The sequence below is a fragment of the Chrysemys picta genome, chromosome 18, assembly GCF_011386835.1.
Source record: "Chrysemys picta bellii isolate R12L10 chromosome 18, ASM1138683v2, whole genome shotgun sequence".
NCBI classification, from domain to species: Eukaryota; Metazoa; Chordata; order Testudines; family Emydidae; genus Chrysemys; species Chrysemys picta.
Window position 1 is genome coordinate 17,730,043 of NC_088808.1, and position 21,549 is coordinate 17,751,591.

Here is a 21,549-nt window from a genome sequence, read left to right on the forward strand (position 1 = left end):
ATCAGAAGACAACTGCTCCTGGCTCCTAGCCATGCACTTCCCCTTAGCCTGGGTAATGACGAGCCCTCTTTTTACCAGAAGCCGCTGGCGTGGGCGCCACAGGCTGAGAGATGCTGACGTGTCACTGACAGCTCCTCTTGACATTTGCAGCACAGACCTGGGAATGTCTAAAAGCCAAGGACAGGCGCTGTCTGCTGCGGCTCCTCCCCCTCCCACTCCGAGGGGCTCATTCCTATTGAGGGGACCAGATGCCAAGGGACAGGAACAAGCGATGCTTTCGGGTGAGGAGTTACAAGAGAGGGGACCTCTCTGCCTCTGGCCAGGGAGGGAGCACTTAGCAAGAGAAATGACTGTTAAATAGAGAAATGTACATTGGCACACACAGCTAAGCCAACAGCAAGACCCAAGGGAATGGGCCAGAACTTCAGCGGAGGTCAATCAGCATCAGTGGAATTTATGCCAGCTGGGGTTCTGTAGGAGCCTGAAGGAGAAATCCCCAGAGGAACAGAAAGAGGCCTGCGGTAGCGAATAGGTGACTAACTCTTCCCCAGCCTAGGGTTACCATTCGTCCGGATTCCCCCGGACATGTCCGGATTTTTGAGCTAAAAATAGCGTCCGGGGGGAATTTGTAAATGTCCGGACTTCCCCCCCCACCCCATGCAGAGTGCGTGCGGCTAACAGAGTCCTGGGGGGCAGTTAGGGGCAGGGGTCCCCGGAGGGGGCAGTCAGGGGACAAGGAGCGGGGGGGAGGGTTGGGGGTTCTGAGGGGGGCGGGACGTGGGTGGGGCAGGGGCGGGGCTAGGGCAGGACGGGGGCGGGGCTCCTCCCGTCCTCTTTTTTGCTTGCTGAAATATGGTAACCCTACCCCAGCCACTGCAACACAGCCCACAAATTTCTAAGGCCTGGTCTACCCCTAAAAATGGACTCGACCTAGAGACATGGCTCAAGGCTGTGAAAAATTCCATGCCCTGCACTATGTAGTTAGGTCCACCTGGCCCCCACTGTAGAAACAGCTCTGTCGATGGAAGGATTCTTCCGCCGACTTCGCGACCTCCTCTTGGAGAGGTAGATTAACTCCATCGATGTAGGAAGCCTCTACGTTATGGCGCTACAGGTGCAGAGCCGCAGCGCTGGAGCCGTGCCCTTGGAGCGTAAACACGGCCTAAGGAAAGAAACAGAAATCCCAGGCCAGGCTGATCGCACAGAAAGGATGCGCCAGGCCAAATTCAGATCCGATGTGGCAGGAGCGATGTTCATGGACGTGTCTAGGCCACCTTCAGTGGTGACATAAATCAAATGGACCTGCCCCTCGCTTACCCTCAGGCCTCTTTACAACAGCATAAAGGGACCTTAAAATATCCCCCTCCTGCTTCCCTGGTGGCTGAGAGCTGGCAGGTCTCTCCCCGGCCCATCTCCTCCCTGCGCAGGAGAGTGGCCGGAGTGCTCTGGCTGGTAGCTATTCTCTGCTTCCGAGCAGCCACAAGCAGCAGCGTGTAAATTAGCACAGCCCTGAAGCTGCTCTAACTTATGCTCGAGGCCAGACAGCCTCTGCATGGCCCCAGAATACAGGGAGCACAAAGGTGACTTAAAGCCCCTTTTAACCTCACCTGCCCCGAGTGCAGAGAACCAGGCCTGAAGGATGTGTTCGAGCTGAGCCGAGGTACTAATGTGCAGGATGCCTTCCAGGGCTTACACTCATTGGAGGAAAAGCCTCTGCATCGCAGCCCCTCCCAAACACAGCCTTCCCCATACACTCCCTTCTCCGTGTAACGCCCACCCCGCTTTGGGCACTGCAGGTGCCCGGACAAGTCTCTGCGGTGTTGCATCAAAGAAGGGGGGACGGGGAGGGAACCAAGGACCCATCACTGAGAAGGCCCTGTGGCCTCCCTCTCCTCTTTGAAACTAGGGGGTTTTGCAAAGGGCCACTCCACTCAGTGCAACAGAAATGTGTCTACTCACGGGCCTGCAGGCTGGGACCTTGCGGCTTCTTTTCACAGTCCCACAACAGAGTGGGTGGGAACTCCCACGAACTACACAGGTGGTAAGGAAGGGGTGGAGCATGGCTCCAACCCATAATACTCCTAGTCACTCAGTTCACCCCATGACGCCTACTGTACTACAGGGGGCAGTTAGCTCAAGCACCTCTGCCGCCTGCCAGTTGCAATTGCCCGGGGTTGTCTCCCAGGTGGTCAGAATAAAGTGCTCCCGTTGAGGAATGGGGCCGGATAAACAGGGAAGGGCGTTCTGCATCCGCTGGAGCTTCCGAGGGGTCCGAGCTCAGTGCAGAGGACAGTGCATCCGGCTGTAAATGGGGAGCGGGGTCGAGGGCATTGGAAGATGGGTGCCCACGGCTTGGGAAAGTCATGCTGCTCGGCCCAGTGGAGCATGTGCAGGGGAGTGTCAGCTGAAAGTCAGGCGGGAGAGGAGAGGAGGGGAGGGGAGGGGGGCAGAATGTAGCAGGAAGAGCTGCAAATAGGAAAGCGTGGGCTGGATTCTGATCAGTTACTCCTGTGTAAACCCGAGGCAGCAAAAATGCACCTGATCGAGAACGACAAAGAGAATAAATCCTTGGAATTGCCAAGGCGAATCTGTCTCTTCAGGGCCTCCGTGTCAAGTCCTGGATCTGCGGGTGCACCAATGGCCCTGAAGCTAATCAGAGGCGGGGGGGAAACAGTGAGAAAATCCTTGCGTTGCATTTCGTCTGGGTCATACAAGTGGCCTAGCGCTGCCGTGCCAGCGACTGCATGGGAGCGCCTGGCTAGGGGAGAACAGGAGCCGGCTGAGAGCTGGATAACCAGAGCTGGAGACTGCAGTGCCCACGCTGCCTGCAAGCTGGGGAGGGTGTCGGGCCTAGCGCCTCTGGGACGCCATAGGAAGGTCCCTGGCGAGGAAAAATGAGCTGAAAACGAAGCATGGGAGCTGAACACGGGCCTTTTCCTCTGCACATCAGGAGGGTGCCGCCAAGTGTCCTGTGATTGTTGTGGCACTTTGAACCTGGATTGTGCAAGCAGGGTCTAAAGTAAAGCCAGGGCCGGCTCTAACTTTTTTGCCACTCCAAGCGCCGCCACGCCGTAACACGCCCCCAAGTGCCGCGCTACCGAAACACCCCCCCGAGCGCTGCGTTGCTGAAACACTCCCCCCGGCACCACGCCACTGAAACACACACTCATGAGTGCTGTGCCGCCGAAACCCCCCTCCCCGAGCGCCGCGCCGCCTAGGGGGTGGGGGGAGAATCCCGAGCGCTGCGCTGCCGAAACACCCCCCCAGCACCGTGCCGCCGAAACATCCCCCCCGCACATGCGCCGCGCTGCTGAAACACCCCCAAGCGCCATGCCGCCGGAAACAAAACAAAACAAAAAAACCCGAGCGCCGCGCCGCCAAAACACCCACCCACCAGCGCCACGCCACGCCACGCAGCCGAAACACAGACAACCCCCCCCTCCCCAAGCGCCGCCCGGCTGAAACAAAACAAAACACAGAGCTCCCCCCGCCACCCCAAGATTGGCCGCCCCTTACAAGGTGCTGCCCCAAGCACGTGCTTGGTCGGCTGGTGCCTGGAGCCAGCCCTGAGTAAAGCAGATCTCCTCTTCCTGTCTGGCCTCATCTGGCCCCCCACAACTCCCCTTCCACCCCCCCACCTCTCTGGGTGAGCAGCACCCCCCACAGCTCCCCTTCCGCCCCCCCCCCACCTCTCTGGGCGAGCAGCGCCCTCCACAGCTCCCCCTTCCGCTCTCCCGCCCCTTTGGGCGAGCAGCGCCCCCCACAGCTCCCCTTCCGCCCCCCGCCTCCTCTGGGCGAGCAGTGCCCCCCACAGCTCCCCTTCTGCCCCCTCCACTTCTCTGGGCGAGCAGCGCCCCCCACAGCATCCCACCTCCTTGACTGATGTGGTGAGAACTCCCCCACCAGCTTCAGCCTCCTTTCACCCCCATGCCCAGACGCTGGAGAGAGGGCACAAAGAGCCTTCCATCGCCATGAGAACCTGTTTGCAGGGCCCCGAGCATTGCGATAGCCCGCCCAAAGCAGGTGAGGGAGGGCAGGACCTTGGCCAAGACTCCCCTTTCCACACTGGCTAGTGGAATTGGGCCAACCCAGATAGGTTTTCGATGGGTGGTGGAGGTGGTGCCCCAGAGCCTGGAGGAATCTGGGCTGAGGCCTCCTCAGCTTATATCATCTTTACAGAAAGGGAGGTGGGGAGCTCTGCGTCAGCCCCAAGGCCGGGGCAGAGCAGGCTCCCTTCAGCTGTAACAGCGGGGAAGGGGTTAAAGTCCCTGCCCATCCTGAAATCCATTTCCGACAGCCTGGCAGCTCTGACAGGAACATTCGGAATGGGGGTGCGGTCAGGTAGCCTCTGCGACTCCTTGGAGAAACTAGAGTCAGCTGCTGGGTGCGATTGTCCCTGTTCAGTATAATGCTACATTTCCACACACTCTCCCAGCCTACTAGCCATCCTGGAGAGTCAGCCACATCTGGGATGGGGAATTGATTGGTTTAGATTTCAACAACAACAACGTCTAAAAAGGCACTGACCCAATGCACTAGGTGCCCTAACCACTCATTAATGCTACATCAGAACCCCAGCAGCATTCGACTAATTATTCCCAAAGGAACTCTGCCATCTTCCAAAGAGCCTCTTTCCCTCCCACCTCTTCATCGTTCTGGGACCCAAGCCTCCAGCCCTCTCCAAAAGCCCAACTGAACTCCAGAGAGCATGGAGCTCACGCTCACCAGAGTCTAGAGTCACAGCCTCTTGCCTCCCAAAGTTTAGGGGTGGCATTTGGAGCAGGTGTTCACTGCAGACTTGGTTTTAGTAGCAAAGCTCTACATGGGCTTTCCATTAAAAAGAAACAAGGCAATACAGAGACTGAAGCAAGAATCCCTAGCATGATCTTCCTCTATGCAGGTGACCCTGATTTCATGGAATGCTACAAAAAAACAACCACCATGCATTTACAGCAAGGGTGATATTTGAATGCGCTGGGGGATGGATGATACCTCTCTATACAGGACTATGCAGAGGATGTCTCCATACTAGACATTTGTAGGGCTGGTTGGAAAAACAGTTCTTTGGAAAGTGTCCATCAGAAAATACTGTTTCACCAAAATCGAAACTTTTTGCTGAAACATGTCACTTTAGGTGAAATTGCACATAATAAAACAAAACGCAGCATTTTGATACGGTCAAGCTTTTTGGAATGGAACATTTTGATTTTCTGTTTCATTTTTTAAGTGTTATATTATAAAGTAAGTCGTCAAAATCGGAATGAAATATTTCGATTTTATAGAAACTTTTTTCATCGACCCAAAACCATTTTTTTCCAGAATTTCATTGTGCAGGAAATTTCAATTTTCCTTTGTTTGTTTTTCATTCTGTTTCAGAATGGAAAAAAAATCAGAAATTGTGGAATTTCCCATGAAACAGAAAATCCAGTTCCCACCCAGCTCTAAAAGTCTCCACATGGGTTTGACTTGCCAAAACAAACAAACAAACAAAACCCCCTTAGCTTCACACTGTCCCTTCAGTAATCAGGTTTTCTCCGACTAAATCTCCTTGCTGTGAAGACTCCCCACCTTGCAGAGCGTTTCAGGACTGGCTGGCTAGGCTTTTGCAAAAACAGCTCTGCCTGATTGTCCTATTTCAAAAGAAACAAGTGTCTCATTTTGCACTGAAGAATCTGATCTGCTTCGACTAGTTTTGCATGGAGAATGCAAACAATTTTTCAAAATTCTAAAGCTGTAGGTTTCTTTCAGAAGATAAAGCTGCATTATCTCTAGCCGGCACACAGTTAATCCCTGCCATGGTGCTTAAGCACAGCGTGGACAGGAACATACGTCTTCCGTCTTTCTTACATCTACAGCTTAATTTTCAAGACACACTGTCAAATAATTTTCATAGATTTTAAAGCCAGTAGGAAACATTGTGATCATGTGGTATGCCCGTTATTTAGGGTTTGTTTAGAAACAAGGGGAGGGGGATTTGAGTTTGCAAAAACCTAATCTTGTCAAAAATATGGTTATATTTTTAAATTTCCAATCAAAACAAGGGACTGGGGGACTTACACATTTCCCTGTGGTGGTGTAAACCCAAACCCAACATCCTTAAGCTAGGTGCATGAGAACTAGTGAAACTGATTATAAAGAAAAAGTGAAACTAACCAGTTTATTTTCACTAAAGTAGTTCATGTGCAAGAAGCATGGTTATTATTCTATTGTACCTATTGCCCCAGCTGAGATCAGGGCCTCCTGGTGGTAGGTGCTAGACAAACAGCGAGATGCAATCCCTGCCCTGAAGAGTTTATGATTTAACAGCCCAGATGGATTATTCCTATTTTACAGATGGGGACTGTGGCAGAGAGAGATTATGTGATTTCCCCAAGGACAGACAGAAAGTCTGTGGCAGAACTAGAATTTGAACCCAGCTCTCCTAAACTCCAAGCCAATGTCTTAACCACAGAGTCATCCTTCCCCTCCGGTACTACAAGCAAACAGCAAAAGGGATGAAAAAATAACTAGATATTTAAACCTCACTTAATAAACTCAGGTATTGTTAAGGATTGTGTGTGTGTGTGAAATACAGGATTTTTATCCTGAGAGTCAGTCTCTCTCAAAAAGCAACAGAGGGTCCTGTGGCACCTTTGAGACTAACAGAAGTATTGGGAGCATAAGCTTTCGTGGGTAAGAACCTCACTTATTCAGATGCATCTGAAGAAGTGAGGTTCTTACCCACGAAAGCTTATGCTCCCAATACTTCTGTTAGTCTCAAAGGTGCCACAGGATCCTCTGTTGCTTTTTACAGATTCAGACTAACACGGCTACCCCTCTCTCTCAAGTATCCGGTTGATAGAAAGACTGTAAATACATGAGCTAAAGGAGCTCAGTATGAGAGTGTAGAAACAAAGACTGCTTAATGAAAGGGTCGCTTCCCTCCCACCCCCAGACTAGATTTTCATGCTGGTGAAAGCATGCTGGCTACTCCCCTCATACACATAATGGACCGGAGCTATACAAACTTCTCCTCAATTGTTCTGCACTGCAACTAAACTGCGACCTGCAGCGCTGTGCTAGCTCAACTCCGGGTGATCCTCGAAGTGCAGCATCTAATCATGCCAAATGCTATAACAGTTCAATGATGAGGGCTAATGTTCGTGTGGGTTTAAAGCCCAAACAGCAAGCTCATTTCCAGTCGTAAGCCAGGCTGAAACACAGATGAGAGGTGCCAACTAGCCACTGGGAAAACTAACGGGACATTAGGTAGCGCAGTACAGAGACAATTGGCTTGGCTTTGCTTTGTTTTCTTCTTTCTTTGCCAGTTTCTCTCCCCCTCCCTCCAGTCACCCTAAACTACTGATTTATTTATAAATGTTTTTCTTCTGACATGAAATGCACCTGCCTATCATCTGTCCATGGGAGAGCGGTTCTGGAACATTATCTTGATCTGATCAGTTGCTAGAGAATAGATGTCAGCCTATTGCCGTGTGAATAATAAAACTCACCCCACGCAATAGCTCTGCTTTAAAAATTCAGGCAGGCCAGCAATTACCGTTGTAATCACACTAAGTGTGCAAGCCCAGCTCCCGGTCTCTGCAGAAGGTTTGTTGGTAAATTAAAAGCTTAGACACTCTGCAGAGGAACTAACATTTTCAACCTGAATTCCCTGTTCAGAAAGCAGAAAACAGCCGAGGAATTTGTGTTGTCAGCAACCAGTTACCACTCAAGGAAGAGATCTTGGAGTCATTGTGGATAGTTCTCTGAAAACATCCACTCAATGTGCAGCGACAGTCAAAAAAGCGAGCAGAATGCTAAGGGATAGTTAATAGGACAGAAAATATCACGTTGCCTCTATATAAATCCATGGTACCCCCATATCTTGAATCCTGTCTGCAGATGTGGTTGCCCCATCTCAAAAGAGATATATTGGAATTGGAAAAGCTTCAGAAAAGGGCAACAAAAATGATTAGGGGTATGGAACAGCTTCCATATGAGGAGAGATTAATAAGACTGGGACTTTTCAGCTTGGAAAAGAGACAAATAAGGGGAGATATGATTGAGGTCTATAAAATCATGATTGGTATAGAGAAAGTAGATAAGGAAGTGTTGTTTACTACTTCTCATAACACAAGAACTAGAGGTCACCAAATGAAATTAACAGGCAGGTTTAAAACAAATAAAAGGAAGTATTTCTTCACACAATGCAAAGTGAACTTGTGGAACTCCTTGCCAGAGGATGTTGTGAAGGCCAAGACCATAACAGGGTTGAAAGAAGAACTAGATAAATTCATGGAGGATAGGTCCATCAATGGCTATTAGCCAGGATGGGCAGGGATGGTGTCACTAGCCTCTGTTTGCCAGAAGCTGGGAATGGGTGACAGGGGATGGATCACTTGATGATTACCTGTTCTGTTCATTCCCTCTGGGGCAGCTGGCATTGGCCACTATCAGAAGACAGGATACTGGGCTAGATGGACCCCTGGTCTGACCCAGTAGGGCCGTTCTTATGTTCTTATCTGCCCAAAGCTGGGCAGCGCCATTTTCTCTTGGGATCCAGCTGGATGCAGTTGCTTTGAGAGGTGCATTGCACTGTTCCTGGCTTCCTCCCCACTGCAGGGGTGTTGCAATGCAGGCCCAGTACAGTTTTCATGGGGGTGGGATACAGGAGCAATGTAGCTTGGCCGAGCAATCTCAGGGGCTGGCTTTCGGCTTGTTAGGGATGTGGGTTGGAATCCCTCCGCTGCCCTGTCTCAGCCTTTGTCCGTGTTTACAGGAGGCCCGACAAGATGATTTAACAGTTCCTGTGGCCTTAAAACCCTTTAATATAAACTACAGTAATGAGTTTAATGAATGGGGAAGAGGTCCCTCCCCCCCCCCTTGTTAGGTCATTACCCTGGGGAAAAAACCTTCTATGGCTGTGCTGATATGAGCTGGCTGCCGCAAGGCAAAGAGAGGGTATTTCTTATCGAGCCGACACCAGCTAATTCATTCAGCTCCTGGGGCTCTCTTGGCTTGACTGAGCTCTGATGAAGGGGAACAGGAAGGTGGTGCCGAAAGCACCTCCAGTCTCGCTGCTGTTTAGCTCCATTAATTAAGGCTGTGAGTCACCACCAGGGGAGAAGGCAGTCTCTCCCTCTTCCCACTCCCAGAGAACATCTCCTCCCTGGAGGGAGGCTGAGGGTTTTCTCCCGCCCCCCTCTAGAAGTCTGGATTCACTTCAGCGAGCTGCATCCTGGGAGGATGTGAGAAACCCTGAGAGGTGCTGGGAGGCCATACAGCTCTCTAGTCCTCCAGAAAGCTCCACACAACAGCGCCAGGAAGAGAAGGAGCTTTAGCTCCTGGCCCCCTGGGTCAGGGTTTTACAAAAGGTTCCCCCCCCCATCACATGGCTGCTGCAGCTACCATGACAACTGCCACACATTTGGGGGCGGGGGGAGGGCCCATTCCCCATGCATGTTCTGCAACACACAGGTCAGGCTAATGCCCTCACAAGCAACCAGAGAGCCCCTTACCCTCTCCGGCAACAGGAGTGGCTGGGCTGACTTCATGGCCTGCTGGCGGGCTGGAATCACACCAGTTTTAAGGCCAGCCGTGCTTGGTTTCAAGATGCACAAGGGCGGGAAGGTACAAGCACCAAGTCAAACACTTTGATCAGACCCTGTCACGGGGTCCACTCACCGCTAGCGGCATCTCCTGCTGGCTGTCCTGGGAATTAGCTCTGCCAGGTGCTGTGCTCCCTCCCCGGCGGTGTCTTTCACCGTACCATCGAACACTGCGGCCCCCCCCTCGCTCCAGGGATGGCAGCTTCCTCTTCGTGGCTCGGCCCTCCCCTTCCAGGGAATTCAAAGTCCTTCCAGACCTGCTGTGTGACTGGCATCTACAACAGCCTGGCCACTTCGCAGTGGCTGGTAGGGGAACCCGGGCCCACCCTTCTCACTGGGTTCCAGCTCAGGGACGCTATAACAAGCAGCCAAGTCCTCTGTACAGATCCTACCCTTGCTGCTGTTTCCCTGGGTTTCTTCCTACATATCTGGCTTGCCCCCTCTGTGGGTTTGCCAGCCTCCAATCTCTCCACTCGGGGGAGCCTGCTTCCCTGCCTTCCTGAAACCCCTTTGCTGTTCACTGCCCTGGGCTTGCCCAGCTGAGCCTACTTCTAATCAGTGGCCTACTCCCTGGCTCCTTGTCCAGGTTAACCTGATGAACTTAATTGGCCTGCCTGGTCACCTTAATCCCTTTCCACCCTGTGCGAGGCAGACACCACATCAGACCCCCCCCTTTTTTTAAGCCATATGTTCCTCCTTTGCGAAGCAGGTGCAAACTGCAACTTCGACCAGGACAAAGTGGCGGGGTGCATAAGTGAAGCCACTCCCAGCTTGGATGCGATGAGTGCAGGAAGAATGGGTGAGGCGGGCACCTGGCAAAAATCCCACTGGCTTCTGTGGGAGCAGAAATGGGTTCATGATGAGATGGCGAGTCACTAGAGGTCATCGCCTGGCAGTTCTAGCGCACGTTCCATCCGAGGATCTCAAAGCGCTTTACGAAGGCCAGTCGGTATCCGTATTCCCATTGAGACAGGGAGGACAGGGAGTCAAAGAGAAAGGATGCGACTGGCCCAGGGTCACACAGCTTGTTGTACTCAAGCCACAAGACCACAGCCACCCCCAGGAGACCAGAGTTTGGATCATAAAGGGGAAAGGGGCCATTTGTAAAGGCAGGGTGGGACTTCCAAAGGAGACCCAGGGCGGGGCTAGGTACTCCGCTCCCACCGAAATGTAATAGTTTGCTGCCTATTGCCCATACGCTCCAAACCCCAGCCACTATGTTTCAAAAAAACGGGGGTTAAATCGAAGGCCTTCGCAAGCAGATCAGAAACGTGCTCTCGGAGCTGGGACTTACAGCAAAACGTTCTTTGTTTGTACAGTATTTGAGTCTGCGCAAAGGGCATGCCGCACACAATCGATAGCCTGTCTATGGCCACGCTCAGTGCTGATGGGCACCTGATTCCGGGGACGGCCTCGTTCACAGATCCAGAGCAGCACGAAGTGGTGGTGTAGGTTTTAGGGGTTCTGCCATAGCACAGATATTGCAGCGTGAATGCAGCAGGCTGAAAGGAGCATTATTTATCCCAGGTGAAATGCATGCAAAGCTAAACGGGGATTAAGCTCATACGAAGTTGCTTTGTAAATGAGTGAAACTGTTAGGGAGAGAGGGCTGGACTCCTCCAACCTTTCCCCTTAATGATTAACAATCCACCCGCTGTGCGTCTGCAATGAAAATTGTACCAGGTCGCTCCAAAATAAGCACTGCATTCCTGAGGCTGCTCCTGCTGTCTGCCATCTCGCGGGTTAGACTGACCATGTCGGTTACTCATTGGGGGAAACAAAGGGAGACTTCAGAGTGCTCTCCTAGAATGGCTCAACAGAGGGACTGATCAAGGGACGGCTACAGATGATGTGTGTAAAATGGGTCCCAGACTTAAGCCATCCCTGCGTAGGGATTTGCCAAAACCAAGCTATCCCCCAGCCTGCGTCCGGTTAAGAATTAAAGGCCTGATCCAAAGCCCACTGAAATCAATGGGAGTCTTCCCAGCGACTCCCGAGGGCTTTGTGCCCTGCATCTCCCACAGTGGCCTTGGAGAAGCCGTTGGTAAGGACAGTTTTGTGACTGAACTCTCTTCTGAAGAGCTCGGTGAGCCACCCTCCTGGCACGTGGCTTCCTTTATTTTACAGTCAGGGTGCTGGCTCAAACTGGCAGTTTGTAACCGTTTCTCCGGATTAGCAAATGCCTCTCCATTTCCAGAGTCCACCCCGTTCAAAGATGAAATACAGCTCAATGGTGGATGATCACCAGAACCTGCGGATGAAACATGGCCCCCCACTGTTGGCTGGAGAAGGCTCCTCTAAGAGGATTCTGCCCTCTGCTGGGACAAGAGCAGCAGCATTCCTTAGAAGCCAATGCCCTGGTAATGGCCCCACGTCTCTGCTGGAGACCGAAGAGATTCAGGTTCATGCCAAGCGGGAGGACTGGCCTCCTCACAGGGACAAGGGAGGACGTTTTTGGTTTTTTTACTGTCTACCATCAACAGTGCAGATATTTGGGGCTCCCTGGAAGGAATGGGGAGTGTTTGCTTGGGTCCCCCACTCAGCAAAGCACCTAAGCACATGCTTAACCCCTGAATGACACCCTTGGGAGTGAAGCATGTGCTCCAAGTTGAGCCCGTGGTTAAGTGCTGTGCTGATTTCAGGACCTGAAGACACTAGAGTGTTAGGGGTGGGAGGAGGTTGGCTAGACCAACAGATCCCCTTTCAACAAGTTTTCTAATGCAATCAAGACAAGGTTTCCCTAAACGTATCCATGCTGCAAAATGCTCCAATAACTCCTCTGGTGCCGCATGGACATTCAGAGCACACCCGGAACCAGAAAAGAATGACACCATATGGCCCTGTGGATATAAACAGAGCAGCCTCGTGGTCCAATGAAAATCCACAGCAAGCAACACATCAAAGCTCACAGCTCTACAAAGGGCTACAACAGGCAATACTAAAGGAGCGAACTCTACGCCGTTCTCTTGCTCTCTTTCAGCAGACTTGCCATTGCTTATCTGCCTAAACCTTTCCAAAGCAACTAGGGAAGCTATACCCAAATCCCCGCTAGATGCATGAGAGCGCACTTTGGATAAATGTAACACAGATACCGAGCTGTCAGCTCATCCTTCCCCAGCATATTTTCACCTGTTTATCTGAGGCACGTCTGTGACTTGCTGGAAATTCACTTAAGGCAGTGTGGGAGGGTCCAAGCTTCAAAGCCAGCCTTCTGCCTTTGTTCCCTTCGGTGTGTGCTTTCCCTCTCCATTTTTATGCAGTCCCTGCAAGTTCCTATAACTGCAGGGGTAACACCTGCTTGGCCCCCTTTTGCAACACACCGAGGAAAGAATAAGAGACATGAAGGTGCATAGACAGACAGAGAAACACAGGTTGGCATAGCAGGTAGGGCCGGCTCCAGGCACCAGCCCAGCAAGCAGGTACTTGGGGCGGCCAAGGGGAAGGGGCGGCACGTCGGGCTGTTTGGCAGCAGGTCCCTCTCAGAGGGAAGCACCTGCCGCTGAATTCCCGCCGAAGAAGAAAGCTGCCTCTGGAGTGCCGCCGATCGCAATTGCGATCACAGCTTTTTTTTTTTCCCCCGCCGCTTGGGGCGGCAAAAACCCTGGAGCACGCAGTCCTAAGAGAAATCCTTTAAGATGCCCTGAACAACCAATGCCCAGACATGCTACAAGTTGTGTGGCAGTGCCATGCCCTGGATCCCAGTTGAAGGAAGTGGATTCTATCCCCTCCAGACCGGGCCTGGCTTCCCTGTGGAATGTCCTTTCATGCTGGCTTTGCATGGGGAAGGAGAATTTGGCCCTTCGATATCTTCTTGCCCTCGTCGTTTTGGAGATGGTAGATCACACGTGTCCATCCCTAACTATCATCAAAGGGTAAATGCTTACAAGAGCCCTGGAGGCTGTGAGGTGCATCAAGGGCTGGGGAGCTGCTATAGATTACAGGGTGAGGAAGGGGAGCAAAATCTTCTCCTCGCCATCAAAACCATTTACCTGTATTTCCGTGGGTAGTGTATGTGGCCTAGGTATGCCATACGTGTCCCAGTAGAGGAGATCTGCAAATAGTGAGTAGAGTCCCCAGTACCATGTTTTTCAGCACCCCGTGAGCTTTATTGTTTCCAATACAATGAAAAGAGCGCAGTCCCCAGGACAGAGCCAGAGAGAATGTGCAGCAATCTTCAGGGTCTGAGCAGACACAATGGTATGGTCCTGTCGCAAAGACAGGTTTGAGGGCTTTGGAAGATGCCAAGTCATCACTGTAGTGGAGAGGCTTTACCTTCATGAGTCTGGACAATCAGCTGTTAATATCCACCTCCCTCCCTCAGCCTTTCACCAGCCCTGGTGCACACAGTCCTGCGTGCTCACGGTCTCTCAATAGATCCCCTTCACTCTCCTGTTCTCCGGATCGAACGGTGACTTGGTGTGGGCTGTGGCAGGATAGGTAGCTCCCATCCTCTCCAGCATGTAGTCACCACTCTTCACAAACTCCAGGGAGACCTGCGGTGGGAACAGGACAAAGACAATGTTAGATGGGCTCCCCCACATTTCTCGCCCACTTAGTTAAACAAGCATGGCAGGGTTTTACGGTCATGCCCCAGAACATTAGTGTGTTTGGAGGCTTGTTATCAGCTCCTGTGTGGAAGGCCAGGAGGGCTAAGAGGATTGGGCTCTGCCACCTTTTGCTTTTAAGTTGCTGGTTCAACTCCAGTCTGGGTTGATAGTGTCCAAAAGCCATTACTGTCTCTCCCCTGTTTGGTGGTAAGAGTTGGTGATCTCAACCCAGGTCTCCATGCCAGAACTGTTGGTTGCCTGCCTACCAGTTACAGCAGCAGGGTCAGGGAGCCATGGAGAACAGACACTCTTGTCAAGGCATAGTATGGAAGAAGCTGGAAGTGCTTGGGCTACAGATACAGGACTAGAGGAGTGATTTATTTTGCCGGGTCTGGTGCTGCTCACATTCCTTCCCGGAGAGTTCCAAAAGGGAAGGCATGTAGATTTTAAAAACACAATTTTTTCTTTCACAGAATCAAAAGCAAACTGAATTTCAATCCAGGCAAAAGAATGAAAGTCAAATTGAGTTCCACTGCAGAGCAGCTGGGTAACCACAGCAGCATATTATGGGTATAACCTCCTGGAGACAAACCTGTTAGAAAAGCAGGTTCCCCAGCTGCTCCCCACCTGGCTGGATTGCATTGAACATGAGGAGAGAGCACAATCCCCGCGCCAGAGATCCTGGTGCAGACAAGGGCGCTTGCCTAGCACGGCACCGGCTGATGTGACGAGACACTAGTGTTACGTTTGTTGAAGCCGTTCAGAATCATTTTCTGATAGATTGAAAATCCCTGTAGGCAGTGTGACTAGCCAGCCAAAGGGCAAAAGACCCTGCAGTGAACATCATTTTACTCAGTGGCGCTTACTCCTGCTAGCTCAGAGAACGCTCCAGTGTTCGGGCAGTTCCAGACGTATTGCCTGGGCTGCTGCCTTTCCCGGTTACCTCCTCTGCCTCTGCCACCCCATCTACAGTGGTGGGGCTGTAACATGAGGGTGCAGTGGGAGCCTTGGTTCTCAGGCAGGGGCGGCTCTATGTATTTTGCCGCCCCAAGCACGGCAGGCAGGCGGCTTTCGGTGGCGTGCCTGCGGGAGGTCCGCTGGGAACGCGGATTCAGCGGCACGCCTGCGGGAGGTCCGCCGGTCCCGCGCCTTCAGCGTCCCCACCGCCGAATTACCGCCGAAGCTGCGGGACCAGCGGACCTCCCGCAGGCATGCTGCTGAAAACAGCCTGACTGCCGCCCCCCCCCACGGCTTGCCACCCCAGGCACGCGCTTGGAGCGCTGGTGCCTGGAGCCGCCCCTGTTCTCAGGTGAAGAGCTTCAGACAGAAGGAAGGCTTGGCGTACGGACACAGATACACACACAGCCAGCCACTCACTGGGCTCCGTTCCAAGCTCTGCTGCAGATTCATTGTGCAGCTACGAGCTGGTCATTTCCCCTCCCTGTACCCCAGTGTACTCATCCGTAAGACAAAGAGAACAACGCTCCCTGGCAGGGAATTATTCACAAAGCACTTTGAGATCTGTGGAGGAAAAGGTGCTAGAGAGCTGCAAATTATAATTATTACATACAGACGCAGAGCTGTAAAATAACCTGGAAGATACTGGCTTGTATGTGTTGTGTGTGTACACCGCTGCCCTCCACTGGATGGTATCAGACCTGCTCCAATTTGTGTCACGTGCCCTATACTGCTACAAGCTAATGGAGAGTGGAATAGTTTGCACCTTTGGAGCCAGAAGATATGGATTGTATCCTCACTTGCACCCATGTTGTGCAGCATGGTAGCCATCATGAAAATTCTAAGGGGCTATGGATTTATTCCAGTACACCCTGCAAATTACAGGCGCCCAGAGGAGCCAGCAACACTGCCTTGGAAACTGGAGCCACTAGCACTATGCAATGCCCGCAGGTTTAATAGCATCACTAGGAGGCAGAACGAGTGGCCAGGGCAGGATGGGGCTAATGGAGTCCTACCTTGGCCAGCGACAATGACCAAGAAAAGGGAGGTTCCAGGATACATTTCCAACTCTTGATTGGCTGGGGCAGTGCTGAAGGGGTCTTAGGTTTGCCCTGTGATCTGGGGAGGGCATTGGCATGGCAGGGCTCCCCTGCAGATGCCAGTCTCTAGAGGGCACACTGAGAATGGGCGTGACGGCTGGGGCAGGGGAGATGGGGCGAGGGAGCATGCTATCAAGTCTGCAGCGCCTCCAGGAGAAAGAAACTTGGAGCCAGCATAGAACGTGAGTCCTTCGCGTGGCAGGGCACAGCCACACCTCACTGGTCCCGGAGCGGCAGCATGGAAAGAATCCAGCTGAAAGGTCTCCTGCCATCCTGCTTTAGGGCAGCTGATCTGCGCTGGCATCCGTCAGCGTGTCAAGCTGCACAGCGCGCACATGCAAAACTCCCCGCTTCCTCCCGCAGTGGCAATTACCATGGAAATCAGGCGGGAGTTATCCTACCGAGCAGAGAGATTAAGGCTGTACGTTAACATCTGCTCAGGGAACTATGCCTTTCTGCAGGAGGCCTTCGAGCTGGGGCCGCCGACGGAAGGCAGTGCTTGCCACACAATGGAAGCTGACAAGGTTGGGGGCCTGTAAAGAGAGACCACCTGTAAGAAGTGCCTTGCTGATTGCCAGGCCTGATCGCTTTAATTGGGGGGTTAACGTTGTCTGAAAAGGCCCTCGAGGACAGAGGGGGCAGGAGTCATTTTGAAAATGACTTTGCTGGTGCTGCCAAATGAAAGAATTATTTCTGGTGGGTGTTTGAACGGGGAGAGCTGAGAAACTGGGCTGCCTGGTGGGTTCTCGTTCCATGCGTGTTTGTTTCTCCAGCTCTCTATGCACGGGAGGGGCCAGTCCTCTCCTCACATACATCCCGGCTGCCTCATGGGCTTCGCTAAAGATCCCGACGTCAGTTTCGGGGAGGAATGAGAAGGCTCATGGTGACGGCAGGTAGAGGAGTGAGAAGTTACAGGCAGGAGAAAACCGAACAAAAGAGGAAGAAAAGGAAGCCAAGCTAAATGAACGGAGCATTTAGTCTAGAGATGGGCCCAAAGTGGAATCGTTTATCAGAATCCCGGCGGCTGAATGCCGTCTGGATCCGAACCGTGGCTAACTTAGGTTCTGGCTGTACGTGCACTTCCCAAGGCGCTTGAGGGGTTAACTCTACAGCACTGGACAATGCAGCGCAGATGGACTCTGCTTTCTCTTCCACTCACTTTTCCCTGCACTGGGAGGAGAACTGGCTGCTAAAGGGAAAACAACTTGCCCAAGGCAGCTCTCCAGGAAGCCTGCGCGGTCTCAAGACCTGACAAAGAGGCAGCAATACATCACTTCAAAGAGAAACAAGCAACTCCTGAGACTCTTACCAGCTTCAAACCTGAGGCTTCACTCACACCCACTTGAGAGTTTAGCACAAGCTTTATCGACTTTGGCCTCTGAAAACTGATATTTTCCTACGATGTTTATTGTTGGTGCTGTAAGAATTTGCATCTGCTGCCTGGGGTGAAAAGTCCCCCATTGCCAGCAGCAATGGTGAAAATTAGCACCAGATGAACTGATGAGTTTTTGCAAAAATTCTTGTATATTCACCAGAGCCTATTTCCCAGGCTCCTTCCCCCCGGTACCTACAGCTGCTGCTAAGTGAGTTTGTTTGACCAGGCATATTTAGGCATTGTGAGAGCTTGTCATAATATGATATGTTGAAACATCACCATGTGACATCAAAGTGTCATCATGTCACGATGCCTGGAAGCAGGGAGAATGGGTTGGAGGGTTATTACTACATTTTCTTTATAACAGGCTGAAAAGTAGAATGACCCAGTGGGCTGTTGTTCGTTATGACTCAGGAGACGCGCGTTCAATTCCCTTCTCCCCCAGAGAATTGCTGTATGACCATAGGCAAGTTTACTAGCTGCTCTGTGCTTCAGGTTCCCATCTGTAAAATGGGTATAATAGCACTGCGATGCCTTACAGGGTGATGTGAGGATAACTGCATTAAAGGTGTGAGGTGTGAACTACAGTAGCAGGGGCTGTATAAGCAGTTCCTTACATAGGTACTAACTGGAAAAAAGGGGGGTCAAATTCTGTTCTCACAACATAGCTCTCCTGCCTTTGATAACACTGGCAAGTGATGACACATTGTTGCAACTCACATTCTAGCTTGCACCTGACTGCAACAGGGTGCTGGAATGTAACTGAGAACAGCTTGATATTTTGTAGAATCATTTTCATTTCACTAACAAGACCCTTCTTGAAAAGTGCAGGTCTTTGGGAATCCTTTATCTCAACTGAGGCTTAGTTTGGCGTCCTTAAACACAACTCAAGCAGATGTGTTTGTTCGGTATTTCTTCCACGTTCAGCTCTGTCCCTAAGCACCTGGCTGCAATACCCAATGCAGCACTTTTTCCCATTCTCCACTACGGTTGCTCTGCACCCCGGAGCCCGTCTGCCCAGAATTGTGCAATGTGGTTTCACACCAATATTGCAGACTCCAATGTAATGAGATTAAAAGCAAACAAACTCCTTCTGTGGCAGCTTTCTACTCTCTGATTCACCACTTCTCATCCCTCTCTCTGTTGGAAGCATTCACACCCCTTTTAAGACTGCCAATCTATCAAGGTCAACAGTGTCTTGGTGGGAGGAAGGAGCAGACCTGAAGAGCAGCAATGTGAATTACCCTTACACATCTCCCACCACTAAGCCACTCCCTCTGGTTGCCCCATCTACACTGTATTCATTTTAAAGCTACAGTCCAGGGCCTTTAAAATTCCACCTCTGCTACAGGGGATTTGCGTTGGAGAACACTGAGTTCCTGTGTAAAAGAAACTTCCTTTCCACAGAATAGGTGGAATGAGAAGACTCGAGGATTGTGTATTTTAAGTCTGAGCTTCTAGCAAGTATCTGGGACCATGTTCCTAAGTCCCCCCCCCCCACTTTCTCCTCTACTAGTGGCAACCCAGCAAAAGGCAATGCCTCATCAGGATCCCCCTCTAACCCACAGGGAATGCAATGATTGCAAAGGACAGAGCACACGGAGAACAGAGCTGTGATTTCCGTAGAGATATGATCCCACCTTATTTGCATGCGCGCTCTCTCTCTCTCTCTCTCTCACACACACACACACACACACACACACACACACACACACACACACACACACATTAGCCCATGGGGCTCAACCATCAGGCATGAAGCAGAGAGTCAGAACTCTTTCCCCCAAACCCTTTTGATGTCAAGGCTCCATCTGCTCCAGGTGCCTGTCACATGACGAGGTGCCAGGAGAGAGAGGGAAAGTGAATGGATGAGGCTGGAAAGCTCTCTGTCATCAGTGACAGGAGTCCGTTCACTGCACCAGGCTGCCCTCTTCTAGGCTTGGGAGGGAAGGAAGGAAGGATACTCCATGATGAGAAACAATAGGCAAGGGAAAGAAATTGGTTTGGAGGTAGGAAAGCAACTAACTGGACCCTAAAATCGCATGGCTTAGGAGCCTAGCACTGTCATTGCCACGGGATTAAAAATCAAGGTGATCTAAAACCAACCACCAATTTATCAGCTATTTTTTGCCTGTATTATCATATATGTGTGAGGTTAAGTTGGTCCCTGGGGATTTTATCTTCAGTCCTCCCACCCCAATACTCCCTCATATAGGTGTAAGTATCTTTCTATCGATAGCACGTGGGTTAAGTAGAGCCCCCCACCCCGCTCCATGAGGCTATTCGGGTTAAGTGCCTGCTGCGTTCCTGTTGGACAGAAGTTCCTAGAACCAAACTAGGGCTAATACATTGTTGCAGTTAATGTTCCAGCTTGCACCTGTGAGTGAGTCCGGAGACAGAGCTGTGCAAGAGAACAGCATGGGGGTCACTAGAGAGAGAGCTGTTTGTCGCTAAACTGCTCCAATCTCTCACTCTTCGGAATCTCTTCGCTCTGGTTAATACAAGCTAAGAACTTTGTGAAGAGACGCGAGGGGACCTTGCAGTCCTTCAGTCCCCAGATCAGTGTTTGCGCTCTCTCTTTAAAGAGGTGTGTGTGAGTGGTTTTTAAAAAAAAATCAATGTTACGCTCTCTCCCCCTGCAAATCTTCTGACTCGGAGAATGAAACGCAGCATTCTCCACACATGGATGTGAATTCTCCCTGCATAATTCTGATCCTCCCTCCCTCCCTGTCCTTGTGTCTTTCTGCTTCGCCTCCCTGCATCCTGCACTCTGCCAGCACTGTCAACCTCAACACGCCATTTGTCTGAGTCTCCAGGCCTCATCCTTCCAAGCTGCTCCCTAATCCCAAAACATGTTTCTTGAGCTAGGCTACTACCCTCTCTCTACTCATGTCCCCCCTGAAGACCCGTCTCTCCCCAGACACGGAGAACTAGTGCCAATACTGGATAGTTTGGATCACTGACCCTTCCAAAAAATCTAAAATCAGTTTTGATTCAGCCTGACATGGAAATGTTTTGTAATTTTCAGTGAACCAAAAAGGTCGGAAAAAATTATTGTCGTGTCAAAGGAAACGTCTTGTTCACCCTGAAACGGAACATTGTTTCTTTTTTGATTTCTTTTTAAACTTTAAAAATGTTTTAACAATAAAACTGAAGTAAATGTTGAAAGGAAAAGTCATTTCAAACCAAAATATTGAAATGTTTTGTTTAGAAATTGTCAGAATGATGCATTTAGATATTTTTTTAAAATTTATTTTCTAATGAGACAACTTAGTAACTTTGCAACAAATTCCTAGAGTCATAGAGTCATAGGAGGGAGCAAGCAAAGGAGGTTTAGGTTGGACATTAGGAAAAAGTTCCTAACTGTCAGGGTGGTTAAACACTGGAATAAATTGCCTAGGGAGGTTGTGGAATCTCCATCTCTGGAGATATTTAAGAGTAGGTTAGATAAATGTCGATCAGGGATGGTCTAGACAGTATTTGGTCCTGCCATGAGGGCAGGGGACTGGACTCCATGACCTCTCAAAGTCCCTTCCAGTCCTAGACTCTATGAATCTATAGGGCTAGAAGGGATTGCAAGTTCAGCCATCCTGCAGCCATTCTGATATAGTTCTAGGTAGAACTGGGTCATTTTGGGCTGCTAACACAGCTTGACATGACATGGGGCCCCAGGAGGCACCATGTTCCCCTATACTCACTGGTCCTCCATCTGGGTTCCGGATGTACCCGTAGGCAATGGTTTTGTTGATGGCAAATCCAAAATCCGCCCTCCGGATGTGTCCAACTACTTTGCCGTTTCTCCAGATGGCCTCCAGTCCAAACATAGGCACCTTCCTGCAGGACCAGAGCAGAGCAGACCTTTAGCAGACAGCAGCTCAGCAGGGCAGTTCCCTGCCATTCTTGGGGTTTTACCTGGGGGAGCTGTTATAGAAAATCAAGGGGCTAAACGTGCTGACCACAGGAACGCATTGTGCAGGTAGGCA

General features: G+C 51.1%; 2 protein-coding genes across 2 annotated transcripts in view; one reads left to right on the plus strand and one right to left on the minus strand.

Moving 5' to 3' along the window:
• The window catches only part of LOC135976492 (spidroin-1-like), a 925,731-nt gene that overhangs the window by 356,345 nt on the left and 547,837 nt on the right, over positions 1 to 21,549 (plus strand). The gene's annotated exons all lie outside the window — the stretch shown is intronic.
• Positions 13,672 to 21,549, minus strand: part of SARDH (sarcosine dehydrogenase) — a 92,927-nt gene continuing 85,049 nt past the window's right edge. Inside the window, exons 20-21 of the mRNA XM_005293244.5 lie at positions 21,265 to 21,400; positions 13,672 to 14,080 (exon numbers count right to left, since the gene is read on the minus strand). Of these exons, the coding sequence (XP_005293301.3) occupies positions 13,955 to 14,080; positions 21,265 to 21,400 (262 nt within the window). The 3' untranslated portion in view covers positions 13,672 to 13,954. The remainder of the gene's footprint in view (positions 14,081 to 21,264; positions 21,401 to 21,549) is intronic.